This window comes from Macadamia integrifolia, chromosome 6 (genome assembly GCF_013358625.1).
Source record: "Macadamia integrifolia cultivar HAES 741 chromosome 6, SCU_Mint_v3, whole genome shotgun sequence".
Classification (NCBI taxonomy): Eukaryota; Viridiplantae; Streptophyta; class Magnoliopsida; order Proteales; family Proteaceae; genus Macadamia; species Macadamia integrifolia.
This window is the reverse complement of record NC_056562.1, coordinates 5,058,411-5,071,762: the sequence shown is the minus strand read 5'-3', so window position 1 is coordinate 5,071,762 and position 13,352 is coordinate 5,058,411. Positions and strand designations below refer to the sequence as shown.

At 38.2% G+C, this 13,352-nt stretch overlaps 1 protein-coding gene and 1 pseudogene across 1 annotated transcript; one reads left to right on the top strand and one right to left on the bottom strand.

Moving 5' to 3' along the window:
* Positions 1–1,436: 1,436 nt before the first annotated feature.
* LOC122081212 lies at positions 1,437–6,098 on the top strand (annotated as a pseudogene).
* A 3,487-nt stretch (positions 6,099–9,585) lies between these two features.
* On the bottom strand, positions 9,586–12,648 carry LOC122082759 (malignant T-cell-amplified sequence 1 homolog). Its single transcript, XM_042650523.1, has 5 exons — positions 12,368–12,648; positions 11,189–11,270; positions 10,997–11,064; positions 10,072–10,169; positions 9,586–9,791 (listed from the first exon to the last, which is right to left on the bottom strand). Exons 1-5 carry the CDS (start codon positions 12,376–12,378, stop codon positions 9,601–9,603), a joined length of 450 nt encoding a protein of 149 aa, XP_042506457.1. The 5' UTR covers positions 12,379–12,648; the 3' UTR covers positions 9,586–9,600.
* Positions 12,649–13,352: the final 704 nt, after the last annotated feature.

The following is a 13,352-nucleotide window of genomic DNA, read 5'->3' as shown; positions in this document are numbered from 1 at the left end:
TAAATGGTCACAGTTTCATAAAGTGGAACCGTTTAGTAAGTGGTGCAGTTATGATTTTAGTCAAATAAATGTGAATCGAACCGATCCGCACCGTTTAAACAAAAATCAAACTGATTAACACCCTTACTTCACTCTTTCGTAATCTAATGCTCTCTCTTCATCATTCTTTGTTATTGTTGCAAGAAATACTGATTGAGCATCAGGGAATTCCCCATCTATATATGTGTGCATGACAGAGACATCAGCCACAATCACAAAACAACACAAATTAACAACAAATAGAAAAAGATGGATATGCGGCAAAACTATGAAAGACAGTAAAAAATAAACATGTTAAAATTGATTTAGGAAAACTATGAAAGATAAAGTAAAAAATGAGCATATTAAAATTGATTTAGGATTTACCTCGATCAATGACAAGCAAACTTCAAGAAAATCTTTTAAGGTGGTATGGCTATGTCCAACAATAGAAGCCTACAAATACACTAGTAGGGAGTATTGATCTGACTCAAATTAGAGGACAATAACAAAGGGCAAAGGCTACGCTTAAAATGACAATAAAAGTAATAAGGAATGACATGCATATTCTAAATCTTTTTCCCAAATATAACCTCAAAAGAGTCAATCAAAGGACAATGATCTTTATAGTTAGACCATATCCAGTTGAGAATTTATTGACTTAGTGGTTATTGGTTTTCTTTATTCTTTTTTGTTTTTTGCCCAAATCTAGAGCTGATCCCATTGAATTGGGATAAGTCATAAGACTAATTTTATTGTTGTTTATCTATTTAATATCAGTTTGAGTTTGGGTTTTATGTTCCATTTGTATAATCTCAAGTCTGATTAATAAATTTTGGTTCGATTTAATTTAAAGTTCGGATTAGGTCTTTGTATAAGAATGATTATCATAGAATGTTTGATTCATACTTGAATTATACTAAAAATAAAAACTAATTAAAAAAAAAAGAGATTAAGTGAAACTCAAGTGTGGATGTACAAGAATCATTCTCGAGTAAGTGATCGATACTCACTGGAGGCTAATTCTCTTATGACATGTTAATTTCAGCCCAAACACTCATGACGTATCCAAAGACTCCAAACCATTCAATTATGTGAAAATATTAATACCTCGATTTTGTTTTTGTTTTTATTTATTTATTTATTTTTCTGTTGGTAAATGATATTACCTCTTCACCTCCCAATTTTTTGGGATATTCTCATTTGATGCCAGGTCAAGCCTCAAGGTGCGATTCCGGGAGTCCAGAGTATCTCACAAGGGCTAGTTAGTAATTTCAGTACACTTGCGATTGGCATCTGCTCCTGGCGGACCATACGAGAACGACGTTCCCCCTTTTGCGTTTGGCGTCCTTCCATAATAATGCAAACTAGCCAGGTACCGACTTATAAGTAGACTCGGTGAAAAGAACGGAGAGAGAGAGAGAGAGAGAGAGAGAGAGAGAGAGAGAAACCTTTTGTCGATCTGTTTAGTTGGCAGCATTAGCCGCCAATGGCGTCTGCAGGTTTGGTGAAGCTGAACTCCTCGTCTTCGCAGTGGATTCAACAAAAATCTTTCACTCAATGTCACGAATCGTCTTCTCGCTCTGGTCCCCGCCGCGTTGCTCTCCCTATCCGAGCCGGAGGTTACACCAATGAGCTGGTTCAGACCGCCGTGAGATTATTTCCCTTAGCCTTGATCCTTATCTTTGCAGAGTTTCATTTCATGCGATCAGCACTATTCTTAATTTGTTATGGATGCTTTATACTCCTACCGTTGTATCGTCGTTTTTGTGTTTCATCTGCAAATCGTACCCATTGTTGAATTCCTTCTTGTCATCTTGATGAGATTTCCTGTGTTGGTGGATGATGGAATTTTACGGATTTGAAGTTTGATGAGTCTCTATTAATTATGTTATGCTGAGTTTTTGGTTTCTACTTTCCCTCTTCTTCCACTTCGATTCTAGTTTCCGTGTGCTATTTATCAACTTCCAGTAGATGTGCTTGGATTTTTTCTTTTCAAAAATTTCAATTTTGATAAGATAAATTGTTTCGCTCTACCACAGTTTCCATTAATCTTTGCGTAGTTATTTAAACTTTTTTTTTTTCATTTAAGGCGAGATTACTTGGATTCTATTGTTTTTGTGCCATCAATGATGATGGTTAAAAATATAATATGCTTCTGTTATTGCTTTTAAAGCCATGTTTATTTGACTGAGAAAAAAATTGAAAATTTAAGAAAGGGTGGGAAACTAGTACTTGTTTCCCACAAACTACCAACATGAGTGTTTGGATGAGTGAGGTGGGAAGCTTACCATACAAGTTATTTAAATGATGCAATTATTGTTGTTTGTTGATGTGGCACATAACTTCTTCCCACCCAACTCCCCTCCATTTGGTAGGACTTAGGCACTATTTATGGGAAAGTTGTTTTTGTGTCTATCTCTCTCCTTCTCCCATTTCCTCTCTTTCCAATAGAATCTCACCCACTGCAATTTCTATTATTTTCCACCAAATTTCACCCTACGAAAGATTACATATTCCACTATTTCCTTTCCTTCCCTTTCCTTGTCAACCCAACCCACAACATGTATGACCCATTCTCACAAGTTTCCCACTCCTTTTTGTCCATCAAATAAGCGGGGACTTAAGATATTGAAGTCCACTATTTCCTTTCCTTCCCTGCCATGGTTCTTTATGGTCGTCTGAAGCTGTTGTCTACCTCTCTTCCCCCCTCCTGTCTTCTACTTCTTTGGTTCCAAGTCCAAACCAGCTATGTTTTAAGCCAATAAAATATTCTATTTCTTATTTTTATAAGTAGTTGTCTATTCAATTTTATCTTTCGTGTCCTTCTGGTTTGGTTCATTTCCAATGATTATCATCCCTTGTTTTTCTAAAATTCTACTCTCTTTTTTCGCTCGATGCTGGTACCCCGCACCTCCACTATAAAATTCATCACCAACAAGTGTTTTTTTCTTCCATGGTCAGATTTCCTTTTGGTTACAGTTCTTCTGTCAGCTCTCCCTCTCCCTTCTCCTCTTGCCCTGCCTTTAAAACATGTGTTTGACCTTGCTATATAACTTGGTACAATTTTTTATGATGCTATAAGCAAGATTATGATTTGTTCCATGTTGCTTATCATTTGGCAGAAGTGAGGTACCATGATTCCCTAGTTGAGTTCCCACACGAATCCGGGGAACCTTAATTATCGTTTTCTATGTCTTGATAATGGTCTTTCTAAAGAAGGCTAAGAGGTCTTTTAAATATTTTCTCCACAAATTTTCTAATAGCTTACTCTGTAAAGAATTTTATCATTTTTGTTTATTTCTAAATGCGGACTCCAATGCCTAAACATTCTCCATTTCTGGCCTATCTATTTTAGAAATCTATTGCTTCTCCTGGGTGTGGCATCCTTGCCATTGATGAATCAAATGCAACCTGTGGGAAGAGGCTAGCATCCATTGGCTTGGACAACATAGAATCCAATCGACAAGCCTATAGGCAGCTTTTGCTGGCGACTCCTGGCCTTGGTGAATATATTTCTGGTGCCATTCTTTTTTAGGAAACACTTTACCAGTCAATAACAGATGGGAAGAAGTTTGTGGATTGCTTGCGTGAGGAGAAAATTGTGCCAGGTATCAAAGTTGATAAGGTATGTTGGCATTACATGTTTTGTTTATCGAGTTGTTGCTCTATCTTCTTCTTTTGTTAACTTGAACCATTACGATTTAGTGGTGTACCTAACTAACTTGAAATGTTGGATTGGTTCTGTTCCAAGGGTTTGGTTCCTCTACCAGGGTCAAACAACGAATCTTGGTGCCAAGGATTAGATGGATTGGCTTCAAGATCAGCTGATTACTATAAGCAAGGTGCCCGTATGCCAAATGGTTAGTCTATTGTCTTCTATTGTTATTCTAGAAATAATGCTTGAACGGGATATTTTTCTTGATTACCATGATTTTATTGTAACATGATGCACTTTACTATCAAAATTTCCAGGCGACTGTTGTTAGCATTCCTTGTGGTCCTTCTGCATTGGCTGTGAAAGAAGCTGCATGGGGACTTGCATGTTATGCTGCTATTTCTCATGTATGCCTTGGTACATTACTTGATTCGAATGTTCTAGGGATACTGCGTTTCTACACCAATTTCCATTAGGAAGCTTTGGAATATTTCTATAGAAGCCCTTTACCAAGAGGGACATGAAGGATGTAGCAGTTCAATACCCATATTTTGATTAGGATTGGGAGCTCCGATCGTAATCTGGGACCATATGATCTTTGTAGTGAAGAGCATAATTCAAACTTGAGCAACATAGAACATATGATTAAAAAGTTAACTGGCTAACACTTGGGTGGAAGATCAGAAAGGAGTGCCCAAGAACATTCTTGTCATTATATGATTATTTCAAGTTTCTTCCTTTAGTTTTGTATGTGTGAGAGAAGAATGTGGAAAAAAAAATTTGCTGAGTTTTTCATTTGGTCTCTGGTTTTGGGGGGTGAATTGAGGGGGAACACTTGATTTAAGGGCTACTGGCAGTGTAGCAATGATTAAAAAATACGTGCATGAGCCATCCAAGTTTTTTTTTATTTTTTTTATATGAAGGATAAGGCAGAGTCAGGCTGAACCGCTGAATGACTCAACTGCTCCATAGTGTAAGTGCCCATTCAATTATTAATGATATACAGATGTAAAGCACAGTCAGAATAGGTGATTTGTTGGAATTGTTCAACTGTTGGATGTGCTGTAATGTTTTATAATGATTTCACATTGGCATCGTCATACTTAATAGATTTATGTGGTGTCATTGCATAAAGACGATGAGCTTTTATCTTCATGAGCCTGAATTCAACTGTTATGTATTTCTGGGCCTTGATTGGAGATCTTAAGGATTACAGAAGCCATGGGATATGAGTTTGATATTGTGTGGTCATGTAGACCTACAAACTTGTTTTTTTTTTCCCCGTTTTTATTTGAATACGTGGGTATTCAATGTATGAGTTATGATTCTTATCATCACTGTCATGTTTTACCTAGGACAATGGTCTTGTTCCAATTGTGGAACCTGAAATTCTTCTTGATGGGGACCACTCAATTGAGAGGACGCTTGAGGTGGCTGAACATGTGTGGTCAGAAGTCTTCTTCTACTTGGCCCAAAGTAATGTGACCTTTGAAGGAATCTTGCTTAAACCCAGCATGGTACTCCTGGGGCTGAACACAAAGAGAGGGCATCTCCAGAGACCATTGCAAGACATACGCTAACAATGCTCAAGAGGAGAGTACCTCCTGCAGTTCCTAGGATCATGGTATGCACCGCTTCTCTGAATCTATGCTTATGTATTACATTTTATGGTGTTCACCTTATGCCCTTGTTCACAAAGGCTTGTAACCCAGCTATGACTGTTCCACCCTATTTTTTCTAAGAATTGTCTCGAATCCATGAACATATCATTTAGATATTTCGGGACGGTTCTCCAGTTGATAGGACCATATGATAGATTATCCCAGTTGAACCTGTTCCTCTCTCAATGTAGCCACTATGAAGAAGTACGCACATTAAGGATTCTATGTTCAACCCTTTAGTAAGCAATATGTGAATTACCTTGTTGTTAGCAGCTAGGCTAACAACAAGAAAAAGCCTTGCTCGTCTGTGTTTTTTATCCAGTATCCTTGTTTTATCTTCTGTGACCTTCTAACTTGGCATGCAGTCTAGTGGTTTTCCTGCATCTTTCTGCTTAGAAAACTGAATATCATAATAAATGGACTTGTAAGTAATGTACACACATATTTGGTTTTTGACAGTTCTTGTCAGGAGGACAATCTAAAATGGAAGCAACCCTGAACCTGAATGCAATGAACCAAAACCCCAACCCATGGCATGTGTCATTCTCTTACGCACGTGCACTGCAAAACACCATTTTGAAAACATGGCAAGGACGTCCAGAGAATATAGAAGCTGCTTAGAAGGCACTCTTGGTGCGTGCCAAGGAAAATTCTTTGGCCCAACTTGGAAGGTATTCTGCTGTAGGTGAGATTGAGGATGCTAAGAAAGGAATGTTTGTCAAAGGCTATACCTACTAAATCCAAGATGATTTTAGATTGCACCTCTTTTCTCATATCAAAAACTGCAGAAGTGTTGCTTTTAGTTAGAAGTTTGAGATCTGGTAATATTATTTACTCGTTAGCTATAGCTGGCTAGGGGACTCACTAGGTTAAACAAAACTTAAGGGCCCATTTGATTTTGTTTCTAGAAACGGTTTTTCTGTTTTTCTGTGCTTAGAAACTGAAAACACCCCTTTTTCTGTTTGATTTTTCTATTCTGTTTCATCTATTTATAAAAATAAAAATTGAAATTTAAGTCTATTTTTGCTTCCAGAATCAGGAATGAAGAAACACTTCTAACTTGCTTTTCTGTTTCTTGAAACAAAAAGCGAGGGGAAAAAATATGAAAACCCCGATAGTTTTGTGACTTCCCAAAACCCTTCTCAAAAAAAACCTGATAGAATAGGTATCCATATTTGGTGCTCAACTCTCTGCAACTCTCGCTGAAAATCTCCAACGATCGGCGACTCAAGATTCCAAGGGGATGATCTCTCCCTGCTACTATCGCTGCAAATCTGAAGGTTCCTTGCAACTCCTCCGTTCAGGGTGAAGCTCCTTCATCGTCATTAAGGTCATCAAGCTCTTGAGGTTTAGAAGCTCAAAGGTGTCTCAAGCTCCTTACGGTCCCTTGCAACTCGTCTCTCATCGTTCAGTGTATTCCAAAGTTTCTGCAAGGTAAAATTTTGATAAACCCTAATTTCTTCACTGATTCCAGCACTATAATGGTGGGAATTTGGGAAATAGAGAAGTTTTGTCAAATCAAAACTGGATTAACAAAGATCCCAAATGGGAAACTCGATCCTGGAATTGGCCTACTCGGAAACCCCCATCTGAGCCCTCATAAGCTCCCCAACAGTGGCGGGCTTCTTCGGCTTGGACGGACTACTCTCCTTTCGTAGACTCTTCTTCAAAGCTTCTTTGAAGATCTCAACCCCAATGCCTTCTAGCAGCAATAGAAGTGATGCGGATCCGGATTCCCAAAATCAGGGATTGGATCGCATAGGGCCCACAAGAATGACTAAAATCTCAAATTTAATGGTTGAAGGGTATTCTTGTAATTTCAGAAATAAGCAGGGCCTTAGAAATAATTATATGGCAGTGGGTAGTTCTAGAACTAAAAAAAACTTTAATATGAGGGCTTATTCTGAATTTTTAAAGAAAGGGGAGTATAACCTGAAATAAAGTCCAGCCAGGGGTCTTTATGTAAAATTAAAAACTTATCTTCTTCTTCTCCACGATAAGCTGAAACCAGTGGTAAGAAAAGAGAGATGGCGGTGATGAGAACTCTCTCCCTGCACCTCGATTCAGCCCCAAACCTTGGGCGAAGCTTGGATCCTCTATGGCCCTTTGATTCCCACCGAAAGACACTTCGAAACACCAAGCAAAGAAGAACAGTTCCTCTGCAAATCAAATCTGGGCGGTAATTCTAAATAACTTGAGTTGCAGGTTTTGTGGCTCACAGCAGGAAGTATTTTCAGGTCTGAGATTCAAAGTTTAAGGCCGCCCTTCCTTGGTGAACTAATTTCCAAAAGTTGCTGAAGAAAGAAGATGAGATGAAGGAGAGCTATCGACTTCTATGGGTCACCAGCGTCCTCTCAAAATAGGGCAGCAAGGGTCACTGTGATACCCTTCTACAATAACAGTGAAGAAGAAACCAGCGATTGATGGAGGAAAGGGGAAGACGAGAGATTTCAGTGGGGATAATAGAGAGAAAATTTCAGAGAGGGAAGAAAGGGGAAATCGGCAATCATGGTTCTCATACCAAAACTCTTAATCAAATTTCTATTCTTCAAATCTCAAAACTGAAATTTCTCCATGAGTACATGTCCAATATAAAGGTAAAAACAAACAATTAATGGAAACTACTTAAAATGAAACTTTTCTAAAATTAGAAGCTAGCTAATTTAAAAAGAAAATTATTTCTAAAACAAAAGAAAATCAAATCAAAAAGATTTTTTTTTTTTTTCTAAATCCATCGTGCATCTGCATCAGCGCATCAACTCTGATGGCATTCTTGGACCTCATCCAAACTCGATGGAGTCGAGTTCTTTTCAGAAGGGGAGAGCTGATGTAGATACAGTTGCACTTACTTGATTGGACCAGCAGGAACGACTATGAAAGCCAATGGCCAAGAAGAACCGGTCCAACCCAGGTTTTTGGTCCAACAAGGGCTAGAAGTAGTTAGTTTTACATTATGTCTTTTATTTGTCTTTAAGTAAGATACGTAGAAGGTAGAGAAGTAGGTTTATGTTTGGAGTCTAAGTAGGAGTTTATTTCAATATTAAAGTTTAAGTAGGAGTAGTCTTTTATTTTCCCTTTATATACTTACATAACTCAATGTTTAATTTTTAGAGTGAATTTAAATTTTAGATTAGTGAATTGTGCGTGGTGTGTGATCCCTTCCCCCGTTTGTGCGATTTTCCCTCTTCTCCCTAAGGCTACTCCATCAATAAAACTTCAAGCTATCCCATCACCACATATACTGCTATATAACTAATAGCCTATTGTAGCTAAAATTTGTATCACAGAAGAAAACAATATGCTGTGGCAAGAAGGCTTTTGCACGACTCACGTAGGAAGGGATTTCAGCGGCCCTCTCTCATTTTGCCACGTGGACAGATGATGTAACCATTCAAACCGTTAGAGAAGAAATGGTCTCGATTAGGGACATAATTCAATAAAATACCCCTGGTGTATTGGTATGCACCCTTGTGTATGTCCATGAACGCCTACTGGTTCTTAGGCCATTACTTTGCATTCTCCCAACTTCTGGATTTTTCAAAGTCCTTTTCTGCCACTTGGCAAAATCATTTTGGTCGGAAATTTGATATATGAGCAAGGGCGCTTGGGATCTACCTGTCCACAAAATTTTGGCCCCAGCCAAACTGTCACATGGTAGATAGAGGCCATGCAGGAACCGAGAGATCATATGTAATATAACAGATAAACTGATATATGCATAGCAGTTTAATATGTTTGATAACATGTGACAATATAGAACCTGCAAACCAATAACTACAACAAGAAGAAGAACACGATAGAGAATGTAGGCAAGGAGAGAGGGGGAGCTAGAACACGATGGGAATGGAATAACCCATACGTGGTCTTGCCCCTTCCTTATATAACATCAAGTTAAGTAAGTCATCAACTCTTAGTAGGAATTGCCAGAACAAACAAGCAAGCAAGGGATGAGCCCAATGGAGGGTAAGCTGATTTACAACCAGCTTGCGGTCGAGCTGATCGTAGAGCACCGTTGCTTTGACTCTGTTCCTACTAAGTCTAGGAATCCTACTAAAAGCCTAAGTGTAATTACAATAAAAAGAAATAACAATTAAACAACTAATCTAGTTAATACCATAACACACATGATACACTTTAACAAGATTTACATGGGAGCTGGACATGCCAACCTAGAAAATTTGTCTCAGATCTCTGGCAAATGTGTAATAACACATTTGAAAGGTAAGTCCCAAGGGATGTTATCAAATTAAAGAATGAGATCATTCAGAGCGCATGACAGTTCAATAGCATCAGATTTGAAAAAGGTGAACAGTGTACCACAGGAGTTTCTTCCAGAACATCATCATCCAAAGCCCCACCAGGAGATGTAAGGCCAGGACACATTATGTTTGCACCAGCAAGAACAAATTTAATTGCACCTCTATCCACTTGCAGCATTTTCATTATCTTTGGATCTGCAAAACAGAGTACAAGAACAAGCAGGCAGATATTAACCCTATTCCATTATGCATTAAACAATTGTTTTTGACGTCATATTGGATGATCATTTCATTTTCCAGACATCTACCTAGACTATGAAGGGAAAAGACGTGGTTTCTTCATAACCAGAAACATAAGATCAACTTATCACTGCCTAAATATGAAATCTCTCTGTGTCAGAGTAGAAAGACCAACCTCTCTGTGTCAGAGTAGAAAGACCATTTAATTAAGTTATAAGCATAAGGAGTACTTTACACTGATGAAGTAGCCGTAGCGTAGGCATGTATGGACCATCACGAACATTGAAAAACAAAGGCACATTGTTCACCACAACCAGATTTAGATGGTTTTGACTAGACAGGGAAAAGAAAAAGGATTGTCAGAAACAACAGGTAAATGGAAAGTCAATATTGAATCAAATTCAAAGGGGAAGAGCTCACAAGTCACAAATAGCAAAGGATGTGTTGCTTATGCAAAATATGGGTGTCTGGGAAGCATAAATAACACTTGAACAAAACAGAAACAAACCAACTCTCACGCACTTAATGGTCCAAACTTCATAGTCACTGGGCTGAAATTGCGTGCAATAACATAGCGCAAACCAACCTCCATAAGCTTAATAATGCTAATCAGATCAACAAGAAAACAGCATCCATTTGAAAGGATATTTCCATTTGGTGCTAATTTATTTTTTGTAACTCCGGATGATTATGTTCAATTAGTGGCAAACCCATTATGAATTTATCTCTAATTTTAGGGAAAAAGAAAGCTACCCACTTGCATGTATCCATGCTTAGACACAGGCGGGCGCAAAAAGACTGCGCTGACCCCCACCACCCCATGCTCTGAAGATGCCTCTGCATGGCCTCCCATTGGTCTGCGTATTGGCACAGTGGCAACACAAGCAAGTAGAGTTCTATTGCCCCTATTTTTATTAACAGGAGTAATGACCATTTGTTATTTATTAAAGAAGAGTGGTGATGATCCATTTAAGATGATAATATTATGCAGTTCTGTCTATGGATGCTATGGAAAACAAAGATGACATGACCACATTCCTTGTGCTTTCCAAATGACAATTAATGGATTACCAACTAAGATATTACCACACAACAAAATTGAAATTCACCGATTAGTACCAACAAAACAAAGGAAAGAGTAAAGAAGGGTGTGAACAAACCATTTAACAACAATGAGGGGTACTTTCTTTGGTAGCAAATCATCTAACACTGGTTCCAGGCCCGGATACTGCCATGCAAGCACAGGAGATATCTCAGATGCAGTGAAAGTGAATTCATAAAGGCTTCTGGCATTCCTTAGATTCATTAAAATTAAAGAATAGGGAAAATTAAGACACAGTTTCAATCCACACCTCGTCGGCAATACTTTGCCTGATCTTACGCTGCACAGATGCTTTTACTTGATTTTGTGAGGATACATCCTCAGAGGAGAATCTGAAAAAGGTTCAAAAAGTAATAATTAGACAAAGAGGATTGTTAGGAGCAGGTAGAAAATTGGAAGGCAAGACATCATGAAGTAAAGGTTCTTAAAATGTTCAACAAGTTTGCTTTGTTACTGAATCAACAGGATTATAACAATCATAACCGAAACTAAAATATGATCAATTACCAAAAAATATGATCAGAACATAATAAATTAACTGATAATGACATGAATACTCACAATATATGAAGTAAAATAATGAATAAACAAATGGTATTGAGTTAAAACAATAATTTTAAGGGACTGGGTTATGATGGTTTGGTCTTTTTAGAGTAACTAATAGTTCTACTTCAATAAGTTTTAGTTTTTTTTCTTAAATTTAAAACTCTCAAGTTTTAGATAGAAACTTTTCATGTGTGCCCTATATATTCTCTTTTTTGTTCATTGCACCACTCTGAGCACAAATTTGAATGCTATCAAAGTCCCAGGCGCCCACCAATAGACCCTATTCTTCAGTTGCTAGAACCTAATCCATGTCAACTGTATTCTACTACTTTAAGCTTTTAAAACAATGAATCAACATAAAGTTATCCTTATTTCTGAAATTTTCAATCCTTTTCATTTGTGAACCCCTTTCTCAATCAGCCTAGCATTACTTTCAGTCCCCCCAACCCCGGCCCCCGGGGAATGGGTTGGAAAGAAAAAATGCCAATAGGCAATAGATCAAATTAACAAATAAAAAAATCGATAACAGTACAATACCACCATTAGGCGCTTAGGTCAACAAACGAATAGATGGCAGTGCCCTAGGACCATTTAAGGTTTTTGGCACTAAAGACTTGTTCGGAAGCACAATAAAACTAGCTTGTCAACCATCGCCCGTTGAAATCTAACAAACATAAAGATGATTCAACTGCTTTCTAATAAACGATATATACATCAACCCTAGATCTGTAGGGGAAAGAAGAAAAAGGATATCATACTAAATGCCAACTCAATAGGTCAATGTTTCCATTCGAACTTAAAAACCTTAGCATTGAGAGCCATTCAAACAAAACTGAATCACAGAAAGAAATGAAAACGAAGATGGACAAAGAGAAACGCTCACTTCTTGAACATATTTGCAGGTGCGAGAAACGCCGAGTCCACCGTCCACGGGTCCAAACGAACACGGAAGGAAAGTAAAATCAAAATGCTAAATGATGTCAAGATTGATTCCTTCCCTTTGCGTTTTGTTGCAGGTAGTAGTTGATTCTCGGGTTCAGGGCAGGCAGATTCTACAGGCGAGCGAGAGAGAAGTGAACGCAGTTACGGAGCGCCAATGGCGGAGTGGGCAGTGGGGAACGATTATTCGATGCGTATGCGAAATACGATAGACACCGGGAAGTGGAACAGCCGAGTCGACTTAGCCCGGATCAGCTCTCCGTACGTGAAGCCTTCGTGACGATTACGTATCGTATCGTCTGGAAATCGATCGTACAGGGCGTCAATCGATACCGTTTCGGTTTTTGTTTCGCTTTTTGTTTCGTTTTGATTCGGTTTGAGATACAATAGAAACAAAATCAATTAGAAGCCTATTTTTCTCATGATAGGAGAAAAGAATCCTATCCGTTTGTGTGGCTCCACACCCAGACATAGGTAAGAGCGAAAAGACGATGCTACCCACCTACCTAGATGCCTCCATAAGATCTCCCAAGCAGATGTTTTCTATGGGGGAATCCCTTGAGCCTAGACATGTGAGATGAAAATGACTTTGCTGTGGATGTGTAATATGTGAGTAATCTGTGAGCTCCCATTGACCCTTGTGCATATGCAAGAATCGCACTACCCCATGAGAAACATTTCCCAAACAAAAATATAGAAGCCTATTATCCAAAAAGAAATTAACCGAGTTTTGGTTAGGTTCAGTTTTATTTGATTCATTATTCAGTTTTGACCCGCTTTATATTCAGTTTGGGTTCTAAATTTGTATAAATAAATAATGGAAGTAGGTTCCCTCCAACACCCATGTGTAGTTTCGGGCAAAAGAAGGGACTGAAAAAGACAATTCTAACCAATATGGAGTATTTAGGACAATTTATACAAGATAAGCT